Source organism: Apteryx mantelli, chromosome 3 (genome assembly GCF_036417845.1).
Source record: "Apteryx mantelli isolate bAptMan1 chromosome 3, bAptMan1.hap1, whole genome shotgun sequence".
Classification (NCBI taxonomy): domain Eukaryota; kingdom Metazoa; phylum Chordata; class Aves; order Apterygiformes; family Apterygidae; genus Apteryx; species Apteryx mantelli.
The window spans coordinates 19,205,198-19,222,905 of record NC_089980.1 but is presented as its reverse complement, the minus strand read 5'-3'; the positions used below and the strand labels follow the sequence as shown (position 1 = coordinate 19,222,905).

The 17,708-nt window shown below is 45.1% G+C and overlaps 1 protein-coding gene across 1 annotated transcript; it reads right to left on the bottom strand.

The window, feature by feature from the left end:
* Positions 1-12,291: 12,291 nt before the first annotated feature.
* TMEM17 (transmembrane protein 17) lies at positions 12,292-16,942 on the bottom strand. The gene is made up of 4 exons (XM_067294667.1): positions 16,792-16,942; positions 13,637-13,740; positions 13,266-13,379; positions 12,292-12,989 (listed from the first exon to the last, which is right to left on the bottom strand). Exons 1-4 carry the CDS (start codon positions 16,892-16,894, stop codon positions 12,684-12,686), a joined length of 627 nt encoding a protein of 208 aa, XP_067150768.1. The 5' UTR covers positions 16,895-16,942; the 3' UTR covers positions 12,292-12,683.
* Positions 16,943-17,708: the final 766 nt, after the last annotated feature.

Below are 17,708 nucleotides of genomic sequence, written 5' to 3'. Positions count from 1 at the left end.
TATGAAGATCGCTCCCCTACGAAGTCTGGCACGCTGTGCGTCCCTGTGCCCCGCTCGGGTAGGAGACAAATATTTTCCCCCATGGTCATGGGGCTGGAGAGGGAGGGTGTAATTGCATGTACAGGGACTGTGCAAATGACTTGCATGCATGAGCCAATCGTTTGTACAACCTCTGAGCCAGCTACTGGCATGAGCTGTGCAAAGTGCTCATATTTAGTTGCCCCTTGCTGTGTAAAGTGAGTACTTCACGGTAAGTGCCTGGCTCCTCAACTGCAACTCTGCTTTCGCTAACACGCATTAAATCTGGTGCTTAAAAACAGCACCACTCCTGACACACTGGTGGTAGCTTCAGATATCTGGGTCTGGCAGGGCAAGAATATTTACTATATCTCTGCAGAGACATTCCTAGCTGGCTGTCACTTAAAAGCCCCAAAACAAACAAGCAAGCAAACCCTTTGGCTGTGGGAGTCCTTCTGGACTTGTGCTGAGGTATTAGGGAGGGAGGAAGAGTGAAGCTGGGGCAGCAAGTCTCTAAGGCATTATAGGTATCTAAGTTAGGAGGCTAACGTTATACTTGGAGGCGAAACAGCCTTTCTCTAGCCCTTGGCAGATTCTGAGGGCATTAGCCTAGATGGGCAGCCAAAGGGTCACCTGCACTGGTTAAGTAGGTAGGACTTGCTGCTAGTTTGGCACTTCCAAGTGTGGCTCCAGTTTGGCTCGGCTGGCTTTTCTCCAGTTGGCTGCGGAGCGTTCCTAGCCGGATACCTTCTCTCCACTGCCAACACTGGTGCGTGCGAGCTTTTACCCACCAGCTCCCCTGCGTCTCCTGCCCTTTGCGGCTTGGCTTGAGCTGCTATACGGTGACTGCGGCCAAGGGTGATAGCTGAGTTACTATAACTCTGACTACTATAATGCTATAATTCCTGTGATCAGCAGATTTGGTCACCCCTTCAGAGGGCCCTGTGGTTTCCTGTGATACCATGCAGGTCTTGGCAAGAAAGACCTAACAGCATCTCCCAGCTTGAGAAATAGCAATATTCTGGAGCGTGTACATAAAATTTCACCAAAACTTCCTTTTTGTTTCAGTTTGAGGTAACATCGCATGACATCACTTTTCCACAAAGCTTCCAGTTATCCAATGACAGTGACAAAATGTTAAAATGTTGGTCTTTGGTTGCAAATGGTTTAGACATCTAACAGCTTAAGTGTACCTGAACATGAATTCATAACTTGTTTTTTTTATCCATGCTCTCTGTTCCAAATTCATCGATCAGTTATGCAGTTCAAGCCTATCCAGATTGTCTGGATATTATATTTGTATATCTTTTTATAAAAAGTTTTTATCTCAGATCAAGCAAATGGTCTGCTTTGGATTGCAATGAGCATGGCACCTCTGATTTTAGCAGAGCATGAATTCATGAGCAGTTTTGCTCCTTGGAGGCTCTGCTGAGAGATGACACCATGCCCCCTTCTCTTCCAGGGATCAGCAGCTTCTTCCGCCACCCTGAGGTGCTGGTGGGGGCTGCTGTTTCCTTAGGACTGGTGCTGCTGGTGGGCATCCTGTGTGGGGTGGTGAGGCGACGGCGCCCTGGCAGGGATCCCTGCCCTGAGGAGCTGGGCGCCCGGCCTGGTGAGGAGCCACCAGCGGCAGCAGTGATGGAGCTGAGCCACCTGGGCGACTGCCTGCGCCTCGAGCCCTTCCAGCTCAAGGTCCGTGCACGGCCCCCGGACTGGATCTCTCGAGCCCGCGCTGGCCAAGCCTACGGGGTCTTCATTGAGCAGGAGGAGAGCCTGTGACCAGCCAGCGAGGGAGGACAAAGCTCAGAGCAATGAAACATGAAAACGAGATGCCAACAGAAGATGTGCTTGGGCAACTAACCTGTATTTCTGGGTGCCTGAACTTGGAGTCTCTCCAGTTTACCTGTGCAGTCTGGGGATTGCCGGCTCCTGCCTTCCCCTGCTGACACATCTCTTTACAAACCCTTCTGGTGTGTTTTATGGACCACAAATATTCCACAGTCTTCCTCGTGATTTTTTTTTTTTTAATGCTTGCTTTGCTTTCCAAGGCCAAGTGCTTGCTCTCAGCTAGGTGTTCTCTCAGCTTACCCTGCCTGAGGTCTGCTCACAGCTGTTGTCATGCTATAACTAAATGCTTTTTTAAAAAATAAAAATAAGATGTTTCAGTACTTCAGTGTAACCTTTGGTTCCTTAAATTAAGGTGGTTCTTGCATCTCTGCTCAGCACCAAAACCAAACCACTGGGCTGCAGCAAAACACAGCTGTTTCCAGCTTGCCCCCAGCTGCAGGCTTGCGACTTTGCTCTGAGTTGGGAGCATTTATATATGAGCAACTTTTTTCTTTTCCCTCCAGAGAAGTGTAGGATGGGCTTAGTGGCAAACGTCCCACTGGAGGGCAGTGTCTGCCACGAAAAGCTGGTCACTGCGAGCCGGACTACCTCTCACTGCTGTGCATGGGGGCTGCAGTGCTTTTCCCTCTTTGTCCCCCCCAAAAAGCATCCTCCCTGCTTGCGGGTTCCCTCCAGGAGCGCTGCCAAACTGCAGCGTTGTCTCTGTGCGAGGGCCCAAGAGCGGGTTTTGGAGGATGCTGGTGCCTGGGTGTTGCCTCCCTTGGTGTAGCCACCAGTTCTCAGGGAGCATTTCCTGCGCAGGGTTTGCAAAGTAGCTTGCAAACAGGAGACAATTAAATGCAAATGTCCCCCCGGGGGGCGGATAAGTGGGGGCAATTCTCCATCCCACAGCAAAGGAAACCACCAGTGGATCCTGAGGTGCACAGAGTGGGCTTGTTTCCCTGCAGAGGTCAAAGAAAGCAGCAGGGGCTAAATAATGCTGCTGTTTCCTTGGGGAAAGGAACTTTTCCAGACCAGTGGGAATTTGGCAGGAAAGAAGTGGGTGTTGGTCCCTGCTCTGGTCCCCCTGCCTTGAGCTGAGTCCTTCCCTGGGGTGCTTCCTTCAGAGCTAGTTGCGAGAGGATGCCAAAATTAGGCATGTTTCTTGCTGAGCTCCCTCAGGCAGAGCTGCCGGAGCCGGGACCCTTGCAGGAGCTGGTGGCATGGGAGCACTGTGTTTTTTTGGCTGGGCAGGGAGAGGCTGGGAGGTGCTGACAGCAGCTGCCTGCAACAAGAGGTTTATTGGTGATTAAAAGCACATGCACCTGTCTTAAGGGGGAAAGAAGCCACAACAACCTGCCCCCACCCCTGTTTCCCTTAACCTTTTGATGCAGGTGCAGGAGAAGCTACGGGCTTGGGAAGAGGTGTGAGAGGGATTGGGAATTGTGCTGTCAAAGCGGAAAGTCCAGGTAAGGAGCTTCCTCTGTGGGGCAACTCACCTGGAAAAAGAGCCATAATCCTGCTGCCGCCGGAGAGGAGCAACCTGCGCTTGGCTGTGCCGCGTGCAGCTTTATCCAGGCAAGACAGGAATAATACGGGATCGTTTGAAAAATAAATGCACCTGCTCCTTCCCCTCCAAAGCCTGACCTGCCAGGGCATGCCGAAGCCGGGGCCGTGTAGCGCACAGGTCCAAAACGTGCCTTTTTCACGCTGTGGCTTGCGCAAGGTGCACTGGTCCTGGGCAAAATCAGCCTTTTTTTTTTGCAGCGGGCCTCCTTCTTGCAAGCGTTATCGCCAAGCTGCGGCAGCACGTGCAGCGATCTCGGAGAGTCTGTGATGAGCTTGGAGCGACCTTGCCGTCAGCTAGAAACGTGTATTTGAGGGGTAGAAAGTTTCCCACTTCATGGCGTGGGGGCAGATGCTCTCCTTACGCAGCAAATGAGCCCACGCGTGTCCGAGGGGGGAATTTGGGCACTGCAATGATGCTTGCCCGGGTGTGGGCCGACGCCTCGGCGCGCTGCTGCACGGGTGCACGTTTCTGCCCCGGGCCAAGGGCCTGCCGAGGCGCGCGGCCGGCGCGAAGCAGCTCGCCGGCGGTGGGCAAAGCCAGATTTCCTGGAAGGAGGCAGCAGCGCACGCTGCGAATTGGGTCGGTTCCCAGAGCATCTTAACTCTCAAGTGATTAGCTGTTAATTATTAGGCTAGAAATTACTTAATAAATGAGTATTCTTCCCGGCACCTATTGTGCCACGTGACATCTGCCAAGCGCCATGAAATGCAAGTAATTACGGTCGCAGAAAGGTAGTTATAACTCGTACTCCCAATTCTGGTGCTTGGTCCACTGTTTTATCCCCCCCCCCTTTTTTTTAATTTTTAAAATTTTTTTTTGCTTTGCGAAGCTGCAATGGTTAAAAACAGAAGGAAGGGCTCACGCTCCTGCTGGGGTAGTTCAGTTCAAAATGTTAGTGACCTAACTGTGTTTATGCCTCTGAAGAGGGAGAGGTGGTGTCTCTTAACTGAGATCATCACGATACTGGTGCCGCTATGTGCTTTTTGGACCTGCCCTTGAAATCAGTCAGATTTAGCTGTGGCTTGTGTCACTTTGGGTCTTTGAGCTTTACATTTCTTTTCCCCCAGTTCTTGTTGGTCTTGGTGGTACTTGGCTGCAGGACAGTGTAATCGTGGGGTTTGGATGTTTTCAGCGATTTTTCTGTGCCGCGTGGTGATCCGGGCTGGCTTCCAGGCGGAAGGGGAAGGAGAGATGGGGAGTGGAGCAGAAGAACAGCTGCATGTGGTTCAACGCTGTTTGACATTAAGTGCAACAGCTGAAATCCATTTAGGAGGTTTTCTGGCATCGTGAGCCCGAGTGCCTCTCCTCAGGGCAGGCTGTACACGCAAAGAGATATTGCAGTAAAGATGGGGTTCATGACGTTAACTGTAGTGTGATTTTGGTCTTAGTGTCCTACAGTTAAACTGAACTATCACAGGGACAATGTGCAATTTTATCCCAGGATTTCCACGTTCCTTTATATGCTCCTCAAACCTTGCCACACTCTCCTCCTCTCCCTGCCACCAGCAATCCAGCAATGCTGATAGTGCAACCTGCAATATTGCAGCTTCTTTTGCACCCTGGAGACAAGGCTAGCTCACATAATGGAAAAGATTTAAAGTGTTCTTTTTTGTTTTTGTTTTTTTTCTGAAGCAGATGCTCAACGTTTTCTAGCAATTAAATCTCTTGGGGTGTATTGCTGTACTTTGGAAAGTACTCTTCGGTGGTATTTCAGTTTGCTAGATGATGCATAGCTTTAAATTCTGGGTCCGCCCGCTCTTGATTTCTCCCAGCTGTAGAGGAGGTGGGAGATGATCTGGTTTCTATTCCAGCTGTCCCCCCCCATATGTTCCAAGGCTTCGGGGTGCTAACGGCAAAGACGCGAGCTCTGGATATTGCTGCAGGGGTTTCTTACGCTGCTAGCAAGAGAAAAAGCTGGCCTGCCCCTCTGCTGGCAGGTGACAGAATAGATGAGATTTCCGACAACCCTTTTCCCTAAAAAGTTGCAGGCAACAGCATCCGCGTGAGTGCTGGCAACGGGATGGAGGCCTCCCTTTTCGCCACCGTTTCCGAAGCGATCCTCGCGCAGCACCCCGGGCGCGTGCCTTCCCTGAAGCACCCCCTAAAAGACCTCTCCGTGGCCCCTTTTTTCCAGTCTCGGCTTATCACTGTAATATTTCATGCTTCACGGTCCTGGAAAAAAAAAATTCAATATTCAAGAACAAAGTAATCCAGAGCTTTCCTTCCTTTCAGCCGTTTGTGTCCTAGGGCTGTCCTACCTCAATGACCCAGTTTTTATTGTGGCATTTCAATGCACAAATGCATTTCACTGTTGCTGGCTGCTGCCAGCCTGGCTAATCCTTTCGCTGCTGCCTTATCAGTGTTTTTGTAATTCGTTTTTTTTTTTTGTCCGTTCTACTTTCACAGCTTTTAGGGTTTTTTTTCCCCACCCCCCACAGGAGGAAATCCACGGCATCACCTGGGTTCGCTCAGTCTGATAGCTGCTCGTATACAAAGCTGGGCAGGTGGTTAATACCAGGAGCCCGATTTAGGCAGCTGCCATCGTGTTTCCTTCAGCTGGGGTAGAGGGCAAATGTGATATTGTCCCAAGCTGACAACCCAGAAACATTCCCATTAGCGATGAGGCTGGTGAAGGCGCGGGGGGCCTCGGCAGGACCCCATCCCCTCGCCTGCAGAGTGCAGGGCAGCCGGAGGGGTGGAGGGGATTGGCTTTGTATTTGGGGACTATACGCGTGTATTTTTTCAGACACAGAGTACGAGTCATTTATTAGCACTTGAGACTTACTATTTCTTGTGGAGTGATTCCTTAAAAAACCCAGACTGCTGGGCAGTCCCGTGTTGCCCGCTGCCTCTGCTCCTGACCAAGGGTCTGTGCATCTCCCAGGCTGGAGGAGACATCGCCCGATGGCCAAGCTACCCGTCCTCCTGAGACCCCCAGGGCATCCCGAGTGCCCATCCCCGTTTTGATTTTTGAATTCTTTCAATGAGGGTTGAGAGATGCTCCTGGAAACTTTACCTGCAGCCCGCCTGCGACGCAGACGGAGGCTATTTAATCCTTTTCCCCTGCACGCGAGCATGCTCTCCGCGAGGTACCTTCTTGCGGTGGGCAACTGCCCCCAGGCAACGGGCATCGCCTATGGGAGCTGGCGCCGGCAGCCGTGTTTTCCGTGCCCTGGATCACCACCAGTTTGACCCCCGTTGGAGGGTACTTCTACCTGAACAGCAACCCGCGAAAGTCGGATTTGGTTCCTAAACAGATGTATAGGCGTCTTTGATCAGTCACGAACTTGCAATTCAAAGTGCCGTCAGTCTTTTTAAACAGTTCTGGCTTGGGCTTTTGGTTGAAGTCTGAACTAAGCAACGACGAGAAATCATGTGTTCTGTGCCCAAATCATGGCTTTGTTTTGGCTTAATTCTTCATATTCTGCTTATTTTGTGCGACTGTTGGAAGATCCTTGGCAAAATACTTTTTTTTTTTTTTTATCTGTGTTTTTATGCATGCCCTGCCAGCCACGCAGAATCTTTTTGAAGAAGCAGTGACCTTCGAGTTTTCCAGGATTTGAATTTCAAAGTGAAGCCATCTTTTTAAGACTAGTCTTCCAACTCTACTCAGCTGCTTTCAGTAGGGAGCATTTCCAGCATTTTGGGTTGTGGTATGATTTCATTTCCAAGTGAGGTGTTCTCAAAAAGACAAAACAACCCCCGTGTGTTTCTCTGGCTATTTTAGCTGTTGACCTTTAAATGAAAATACTTAAGTCATAAGCAGGTCCAGGTATCTTCTGATGTGCTCTTGCAAATTTTAATCTTGTGATAAATTCTACATTTCCTGTGCAAAAGTCTCTGTGGTCAAGGACAAAATAAAAGGAGAACAGATTTTCCAGCCAAAATCCTTTTCGCAGTTCAAATGAGATCAGCGACACTGACCGATACAGATCATTCAGGACAGATACAAACAATATATTCCTCTTTAAAGCAACTGGGGATCAGTAGTTGCACGCGATGGGAGTTTCTGCGCAAAGCTGTAGTCTGTCAGAAGCTTTCTCTGTGCCAAGTAATACAAAATAAATCCTCCTGGTGTTAGCTGTACAAGTGACTGGAAATATTTGCGGTATATCCTTAGAGCGGGGTTTGAACAAACTGAAAACATGAGAAGTAAATACAGTTCCAGCATTTTTGCTTGAATCTTTGACTCAGAAATGGCACGGGTCTACCAAAAAGTGAATAAAGAAGGGTCTTTTTGATCCCGTCAAGAGCAATAACAGCCTCTTTCACCGGCCGCGGGAACTCCTCCCCTAGCACGGGATGTTCAAGGCAGCCCTCGAGGAAGTTGCTAATACTTCCGAAATTCACAGGGGAAGCCGTGGGTCTTTGCATGCTCACGCTTGCTGCTGCCTGCCAGGTTGGCTCTGTGTTTTCCTCTGCAGCTTCTCTGTTGTGCTCACGTGTCTTGGCGAGCGCATGCTTCCCAAGTACGATTTGCTATGACTTTCCAACTTTGGATCGTCTGAAGTAGAAGGTGCTCTTTGCTGCAAAAGTTGCATATATCCCACCATATATGTTGGTGGGATAATGCATTTCCTCTGAATCCCTGCAAAATTTCCATCCAGTAACTTAGCACACTTATTTCCTTTTAATAAATCCTCTGCTTCATGTACCCCGGGGGCTCCTTCAGTGGCATCTATCAACATATTCATTTTCCCTCAGTGTGATACTTCTTGAACCTACTTATAGTTTCAGTTTTTCTTGGTCTTACCAGCTGACCCTGATATACCACGTTGCCTGCCTCCCACAGAAGATCTCTTTATTACCTTTGCTTTATTTGAGGCACTGAACAAAGTCCTTTTTAATTGCTGCCATCTGATCTTTGTCCCGGAGAAGCAAAGTCTGTTTTTCAAAATAAATGATCTCTTGAGCCTTACCCAGCTATCAAATATTACTACTGAACTATCTTATCAGCCTGTGTAATGGTGCCGATGCTACCTGCTTCATTAACTATTTAAAGATTAATGCTAAATCTCTTCTAGTTTATAAGAGACAAGAGCAAGAGTAAAACGCATGATCTCATTCCTCTGGGTACGATTCTTTCAGCTATGTGAAGGAGTGACTTGTTGCTATAGAAAGGTTACTGCTGCACCCTCCTCCTTCGTCTGTTGTCCGTTTTTTATCAAATGTGTCCCTTATTTCCTGCCGGCTTTATCAGATCCGCCCAAGTAGGGTATATAATTGAAGCCTCTTCCAAATTTAATTTCCCCTTCTGGGAAGCGCTGCAACTATTTAACAAATTCCTCCTACAAAGTTTATTTCTGGCAAGGAACACATGCCGAGCTCAGGTATTAACCACTCCGCAGCTGCGCCCTTCAGTACACAATTCTCTTCAAACTGATCGTTAATCTAAAAAGGCACATTTTAAGGTAATATGCCCACTCCTGATTTCTTTTCTTCAATTAAAGGAACTGTGTGTTGATATAAATTTCCTTCCAAATCAACTGTTGGCCTTTCCTGGCAATAAACCTGATGGAGTCCAGCACCTGGGGAGAGGGGGGTCATTCTGTACATAGCTTCCCCCCTCTTCTCCTAATGATACCATCTAGGCTTTTGCCATTCAGAGACCTTGCTTGTGAAGGAAGAGCTGTTGATAGTTACCTAGATTATTGCAAAATGTGTTTTGTGATTCTCTGCACAAATCCTAGTGCGGCAAAAAGCCCCTACTGGACAACTTGTGTTCAAAGTCGTTTTGATGTTAACTTGATTTTAGTCAAAAAACTTCCATTGCAATGTCCTGTGTGCCCAGTTTCCCTCCCTTCACCTTAGTTTCTATGTATTTTGTAGAGGGGGGTAAAACCCACCAAAACCCATCAATCCCCAAACACCTGCTTTGTTGAATCCTAAAATCTAGTATTCTCTCTGTGGATGCTTTGCACTGCGGGACAAGGATGTTACTCCTGTTATGGGTCACCACACGTGATCCTGAGCAACAGGAGGAAGAAAATTTAGAGAGGATTCCTAGCTCTGGCTACGCCCCTTTGAAGTTCTCCAGTAGCTTTTGTTGCTTCCAACCTGTTCTGACAATTACTCCTTAACTTCATTAAAATACAATAAAACTTTCCTATTTTTCTTTCTAACATTAATGCCATCATTATTTCTTTACTCTGCCATCATTATTTCTTTACCCTTGATGCTAAAAAGTTTCTCCACTTATTTTCTGATTACTACTTTTTGTGCAAGCACCTTCTCTAGTTTTTCCCCCTTTTCTTCCCCTCCTTATGGAGTCCACTCAATTTCCTTTTTCTAATTATGCTTATCAAAAGTTTCTGTTCTGAAATTCCTTTTGTATGTCTCAATTTTGGCTGTTACAAGTGACTAGTATATTTTATGCTTGTTTGAATTTGCATTAGTTCATCTTGGAGGCTGAAGGAAAGTTTCAGTGGAAATCCCCATTTGTTGTGGGTCTGTCTTCCCGAGTGCTACTGTAATTTTCTTTGCAGCTGTAGACACTGAATATGAGTGCTAGGTGCTTTTAGGCTTACTTCATAATTAAGTGTTTAGGCTGGTAATGATGAAATTCATCAAAGCTACCAGCTCTGTTAGGAAGCCTGAGAAGAGGCAATGGATCTTGGGTTTATCAAATACGTTGCTGACGCTTTACATTCCAGACTGGTTTCCATCTTCACCATTTCAAGACAACTCTTTATTTCTAACAGTGTTTCTCTGAATCCTCTTTTCTCTATCACTTCATTTATGTTCTCTGTCCAGCAGTAAGGTGTTTCCCTGTATCTTTGGCTCTTGATAATTTTCTTGCATGGTAATTTGATTGTTCAAGCCCATGATTTCCTCATCACTAAAAGCTAAAATTTGATTTTTTTTTTTTTTAAGTGAGTTGTGTTTCATGGCCTTAAACCTGGAGGCCAGCTCCTTGTTGTATTGGTGTATGGCTGACTTTTTTCAGCTTTGTGATTTTTTGCCTGGCTTGAATGTTTTATTTGATGTATTTGGCATCAAAGACCTCCCCACACACCGCACTTAATCTTACAAAAGGGTTTCATGCCTTAGTTTTTTTAAGGTGATACAGGAAAGAAAACCAAGGGAGTGACATTCTCCAGTTAAGGGAAGAGACTGGATTAACAGAGGTATATCACTCTCAGAGCTCAGGCTTTCTGTACCACCTTAGTGTACCTCTGTGCTAATCCCCCACAGCAGACTTCTTGTAAAGGGAGTGGGCAAGCCACACGCAGAGCCAAAGGGACAGTAACTGCCCTAGTGCCCCTTCTAAGCTGTCCCAGTGCTTGTCCTGTCAATGAACTCACAGGCAGACTCGTATAGCAGGGGAACGTTAAGAAGAGATATGGCCTTCTCCAAATCTGTATCTTCTCTTGGACAAACTATGGGAAGGCACTGAAAACTAGCAGTTCCCAACTTCCTTGCTGCATCATTAGCCTGTATTTCCACGGCACACAGGCTCTCTTAGTGGTGGAGGTGAGCTCCTTGAGGTCTATCACCACATTTGAGCAGGAAAAGGCTTTATGGCTAGAAAGGCATTAAAATATCTGAGTTACATTTCACAATCACTGGAGAAAATAGGCTCCAAAGTGCTTGATGCTTCTGTTCGGCCTGTCAGGACCCATTACGCTGTTATCTAAATGTTATTGTAATGGATCCTGCCAAGCTTCTCATGTAGTTGATCAGCCCTAGCCTTGACACTCTGCAGTAGCATAACTGTGGTTGACATGACAATATGTGTGACGTTCTCGTATTGCATCAACTAAAGATGTTTTTACAAGGTGTTCCTGATGCTATAAATGTGCTTTTCAAAAGATGCAACTTCTGCTTAAACCTCACTGTCTCTCTTGCAGACATCGAATGAGGGGCTCCAAATGTTTTAAATTAACTGCTAAGAGGTTCTTAGAGTCTCTCTTACAGAAATCCCTCTCTTTTCTGCACCATAGTCAATCCTGTTGTTGGCAGAGCAAGTTGGCTTTTTTAAAAACAAGAGTACCTGCTTTGGTAAGATATGGTTTACAACAACAAAAAGAAAAAGAAAGGAAATTTAGTAGAATGAGTTGTACCTTTCACTCATGGATTTAAAAAAAAAAAGTTTGGGCATAAAACAAAGCTAACACTCCTTTGTTTTCACTAGAGCTTCTATAAGCTTCAGCATACAATAGCTTTCAGCACACTGCACCTTTTTCACATTATACCCATCTCCCTTTACCTTCCTTTGAGCAGTCCAGATGCTTGTGCCAGCCCTAACAACTACCAGTACCTAACTACTCCTGTCCTGCTGAAAACTGAAAGGAATCAGATGAAAAATTTATTTTACTTTTGATCCCTATCCCTCCTTAATAGGAAAAGTGAACTTTTAGCCATTACCAAAAATGAAGAAGATAGACCAGATCTTAATACACAAAACAGTAATGAGAAAACCTTGGTATATCTACTAAGTTGAGGGAACCAGGCTCTGCCCTTCAGTAATATAAACCATTTTTTTAATGGCTATAATTTTGTTAATATCTGCTTAGTGCATTCTCCACCTGAGAAAATTGCACCATCCATTTTGAATGGCTTGATAGCTAAAATTCTAGCTATGCCAAAGAACAGGAGCGTGGGAGTTATGAACAAGGAATACCTTTAAAACTCCATTCCTAGTTTATTAGCAAGGAATTCCCAGAGCTGAAGGTATCTGAAAAACCACCTCTGAAACTCTGCTCTGTTTCCTGTCTGGTCACTGGCATCTCTACTGTTCTGGCTGGGCCTCAAGATTTCTTGGGCATGGTTTATTTTTGTTTGTTTGGGGTTTTTTGCTTTACTAAGACACCAGAGATTAAATATGTGCAACATATCCAAAAGGATAGAGAGAAACTGATAAGAAAAAAAGTGTATTAAAAATTTATTGTTTAAAAAAATAAACTGTGCAAATAGTTCTGTTTTTTTTTTTTTGAACACAGCACACAGCTTTGTAAAATGTAAAAAGTACCAAATCCATTCCATAGGTACTCTACCCAGTAACAGTCTACAAATAAATTGGTCAACTCAGCCAGCTATATAACAGGCTTCAATTTTTCTTGTGGAGTGGAGCTCAAATCTTTGTGGTCTAATGTTGGCCATGCTGGCTGTCAAGCAAGATCTATTTTTTTTTTAATGTCTCTGAAGTAGGAAGGTCAAGAATGACCCAACAAAATGGAAATGCAGCTGTAGCAGCAAGAGGCATGCCTCTGGTAACTACTCAGGCCCTCAGTGCAGATCCCCAGCCAACAGTTGTTGGGAGAACTCCTCAATATGGGCCCCTAGCTGGCACGGAGAATGCACCTTCTTCTCTTCCCGGGCCGTAAAAATTGGGTACAGGGTGTTCCTCCAGCTGGTCAAACTCATTGAGGCGGAAGTGAGCTGCCAGTTGGTTTACCATTTTTTTCAGGGCGAGAAAGGCTGCAATGACTTGGAAGGTGAGGAATAGAGCAAAAATAATATTGACTGCTCGTTCCAGCGGCTGGATTTTAAGGCCTTCATTGAACAGCAAGAAGAGAATTATAGGCAACTGCAGTAGAAGACTCAGAAGCCAAAACCCAGCCAGCTCAGGGACCTGCAACAGGAGGACATCAGTTACTTAAAAACTGGCAGATGAAGCAGAAAAAATACAAAATTTTGTGGATAAAACCCACATTTTTATCTTTCAAAAGCCAGCACATAATGTGAAATGGTGAAGTGAGGTGGTTTAACATTTCCATATACAGTGTTTTTAACAGTACTTATTATCTTAAATCTTAAATCTCTTAGAGGAACTGGCAGACCATTTTATTTATATTTAATCCCCATTAAGTTCTCCTGTACAAATTAATATGTATGAAAGGTAACATACCTTCTCCTGGAGATTGCCCATGTATCCCAGGTAGAGCCGGATGACCTCTATTAGAGATGCTAGGATGATGACTGTGACCACGATGAACTTGTAGTAATCTGACAAGACTGGATACTAGAGGGAGGAAGAGAGCAAAAGATTTTACCTAGCTATTTCATAATGTGCTATCTTTGGTTAAATGAAGACACTGTATGCTACTGTAAGCTGACAGTCTTGTATTGGCTTTCAAATGTTCTTGGAACCTCCAATTTCAAGCAATTCCCACACAAACCTACTAGGTTCTAACTCCAGTGAGCTCCACCTCTGTACTAGGAGCTGTCTGATCAGACACATATTAAATCTGTCAGCCATTACTTTCCTTCTGGACTCACCTTCAGCTGTAGCATGACAACAGTGCTGAGCCACCAAAGTGGGAAAAAATAAACGTTGAAATAGAGGGACATCTGCAGTGGTAAACTGGAAATGATTTCATTATCTGTAGATAGAAAGAAGTCTTCATCACTCCTAGTTTGCTCCAGACTTCCCTTCACTAAGGATGGCAGAAAGATACTGCTCCATCTTAGCTTCAGGCAGGGCATTAGCACTGACCTCAGCCAAATTAAATATTAAGAATGGTATTTTCAGAGATCTAGAGGAAAAACTCTGCCCTATCTTGGGTTACACCATTTCCCAGGATCTAATATAAATTTCAGCTCACAGGACACAGAATTGTGATCCCTTTGTTATAAATTCAAATCAAGTGTTTGACTGTGGAGGAAATCATAAGCTACCAGCTAATCAACAATCTCTGAACTAAATTGATAGGCTTAGTTCAAGTAGTAGTGTATCCTGATATTGCAGAAATAGTAAGTGGCAATTTTATTGTTGTTCTTAAGAAAATGTCCCAAGTTTAAATGAATACATACTGGATTATCCTTATTTTGTAGCTGACCTTCCTGGGTAGGGACTTGCTGCTAGAGAGCAGGTTTGCATTGGCCACTCTCCATTTTGAATCATAGACATTTGAATACAGAGTAACATTGCAAGAAGACAGTAATTCTTTTAGTTCTTTGAAGCCAACAATTTGTTGTACGTATCAAACTTATCCTTTAAAGTCTAGAGAGAAGGAAATGAGTTGAAAATGCAAAGAAAAACAAATATTGAACTGTATAACACTATGCAGGCTGTAAATTCTATATTTAGGACTTAACCATAGATTTAGAACATTAGACTCAAAACAAGGAAAAACTTACATGGGCATCCCAAGAGAATCGTTTGTTCTTAATGGACTAAATTTTATTGCCGTAGTCTAGTTAACTGATATTGCATCCAATTTACTTTAATTACCAAGCCTCATTTCTCACGTTTTCCCCAAATGCAGTTTGCAGACAAATCTTCACTTGGTACTATTGGTGCAAGTTTAGAAAGTTTTCACTGTGAGCTGCTGATTTGGACCTGTTGTTTTGTATGCAAGTCCTGCACCCCAGTTTACCACAATGGTGACATTCAATTGAAATTTAGACTGTCAATCAGCCACGTTTTTTACTTTTGACTTCAGAACCACCTCTCTTCTGATAATGCCATCTCTTTTCAAATCTTCCAACCATTCTCATACCTGTCTTTGTTCCATCTCAGTCTGTCATCCCTGTTTCCAGTCCAGCCACATGCAGCCTGGTACAGTCCGTTCCAGAAGTCTTTATGCCAGTTGCAGAAGTGTTCATGGTAGCTACTGAACTAAGTGGGAAGGGAGGAGGATTTGGGGACAGAACTGGGACAAATCTTAAGGGTAGGGTGTGATGGGCAAGGACTTGTTATACTGAAATAGAAGGTGCAAGACAACCAGTATTTTTTTAATAATCCCATTTTTAAATATCAACACTCTCCTACATCTGCAAAGAAATGAAAAATCTATAGGTACCTCAAAGCAGTTTGACTAGCTACCTAAATTTGTCCCAGTAACTGTCAGCTGTTCTAATGAATCAATCTCCAAATACCAGAACTAGGGTACTAATCGTGGATTTTAGAGGGCACTGAGATACAATTATAAAACGTTGTTTTATCTTTCAGAAAATGAGACTATCTAATTCTAACTAACTGTGTTTCTGTTCCATATGTATTAGATGAAAATTTAATGGTTCATAGCCATGTTATTTAAAAACAGACAGAATGTTTTACATAGTTTTAGGTCTTAGTGACATGGCATTCATACTGGTTGGTAACAACTTCTCAAGTTTTAAGACTGTGTTTTGGATGAATGTTTAGCAATATAAGCCAAATCTAATTCTTCTTTCTGCCCCTAAATTGAACTACTGTTTACTTTTTGGGATTATAAAAATATGTAGAAATGCGAGAGAGTAACCTAGTGGCTAATTCTTTGGTGCTGGGGCAACTCACTAAGGTATATATGTGTAAACTTAAGATTTGAAAACAGGACTTCAAATAGGTTAAAGGTCCATTTGCCATTGGTTTTGACATTCATGTAGAAGTTTTCATGAAAGAAAAGGTAACAGAAATGCGTAAAAATAGCAGCTATGAAAAATGTCTCAGTGTTGTTTGGTAGCTGTAACAAGGAATCGATCTGACTAAACTAGGAAGCATTGGCACTCTAACTATACCAGTGTAACTACACCAGCAACATGGGGTCTCTTTATCTTGAAATCCAAATAGCTTTTTGGTTTATTTTATCACCTTGGGATGGACTTATGAGTTGAAATTCACATGTTAACTTATATGCATATAACCCTCCTGTGTAGATGGACTTTTTATGACTCCTGTCCCTCTAAAGGTATGAAAAAGGGGGTATGTTAGCCTGCAGGTTTCACCGGCAAGGTGACAAAGTTATGGGTCCTTATTGATAGAGTTGGAAGAAGAGAGAGAAAAGTGGCATATTGAAGGTTTGAGTTTTTGCTTGGTACATCTCTTTCTGCTCTAAGCATCTGATGTCGTAACTTTGTGCCAGACTATTGAGCTTAAAACAATAGCTCCAGTCTTTTATTTGTTCTCGGTGTTCACTATAAATCATTTATACTTTATTTTGGTATAGCCTGAGTGCACAGTGTGTGGTAATGGTGCATTTTATCTGTAATATTTTATGCAAAATCGCTTATTAAGTTGTAAAGGTGGGTGCAGAGTGTCCTGCGTAACTGCTTTAAAACCAGACTGTTCCCCGCTTGATATTTTAAGCACCCGGGAAGTCAGTCTTAATCCTGCACCCACGAAGCACGTTAAGTGCAGGGAGATACCGCAGCCACTATTGTTTTACTCCAGAAAACATCCATTAAGTTAAACTACACTATCGACAGTGAAACCATCTGAAAGGCGCCAGCCCCGTGCCGGCCCTCCGTCAGGCGAGGCGGGAACGCGGGCTAACGGCCGCTGGCGCGAGGCCCCACCCCAACGGCCTCTAGGCGGCGGTTGGTGCCGCCATCTTTATTCCTGGCACGCCCCCCCCCCCCCCCGCGCCCATCAGCGCCATTCCCTCGGCGGGCGCTGTCCCCCACCGCCATGTCTGTCGCTGGCACGACGCCCGGCCAGCCGCCGCGCTTACCTGCGCTGTTGCCCGGGGACTGCGGGCCAATGCGGTTGGTGTCGGTAAAGACAGTGCGGCTAAAGGAGCCGAGCCGCCTCCTCAGAGGCTCAGGCAGCGACATGCTGCGGCGCCACGGCCCGCCGTTGCTGTGGCGACGAGGCGGCGCGCAGGCGCAGTGGGGCCGGCGGCCGTTTCCTCCTCCCCGCCGCTCGCCGCCTCAGGAAGGGGCGCGGCGGGGGGCGCCTCGGTGGTGCTGGTGTGTCTCGGCCGTTGGTGCGTCCGAGCACGGCGTGCTCAGCTCTCTGCGTCCTTTGGGGTGCTTGTCTGAGCGGATGTTTTTTTAGTGTGCTGGGCACGGTTCCGTTTTTTTGAAATCATAATTACAAAAGGTTGGTTCAGCAAACAACAGTTCCTTTCCTGAGCAGGGCTGTTCTGCATCCGTCAGGATAAATTCAGGGGATTCATGGTGTTCGATGCTAACTAGGGAGAGAGAAGTGGAGTTAGGGTAGACATTGGCAGAGCTATTTAATTACTTAAAACGAGTATTGTTTTGAGTGTCTATTATAAAACGTTTGTTTTATGGTAGATTCAGGTATAACTCAACTAGAAAATATCCTTTCCTCAAAGAAACCTGTTTGTGTCGCTGTTGGGTTAAAAGCAGTAGTGATAGCAACAGAGCCTTTTAATTCTAATTAGTTTTTATCCCTTATAGAAGGGCTTCATGGCAGTAAGAAAAATTAATATGAAAAAAAGTCCTGGTTGTTCTTGTTTTATTTTGAATATACGATTACTTTGTGTCTGAACCCTAATAATACCATAATCTGTCACCAGGATTTTTCAGAACTTTTAGGGCCTGATTCCTTCTGAGAAGTAAGGACGCAGTTCTTAAGAGTGGAAGAATTTATTTTCTGCCTGACTGGAACAAAAGAGCAGCT

Excerpts from the sequence above, each read along its gene's own strand:
- TMEM17 (XM_067294667.1), bottom strand. The coding sequence starts at position 16,894 with ATGTCGCTGCCTGAGCCTCTGAGGAGGCGGCTCGGCTCCTTTAGCCGC. Across the intron at positions 13,741-16,791 it reads GTCCCCGGGCAACAGCGCAG|ATAATGAAATCATTTCCAGT; the intron begins GTAAGCGCGGCG and ends TTCTATCTACAG. Across the intron at positions 13,380-13,636 it reads TTGTCATGCTACAGCTGAAG|TATCCAGTCTTGTCAGATTA; the intron begins GTGAGTCCAGAA and ends TCCTCCCTCTAG.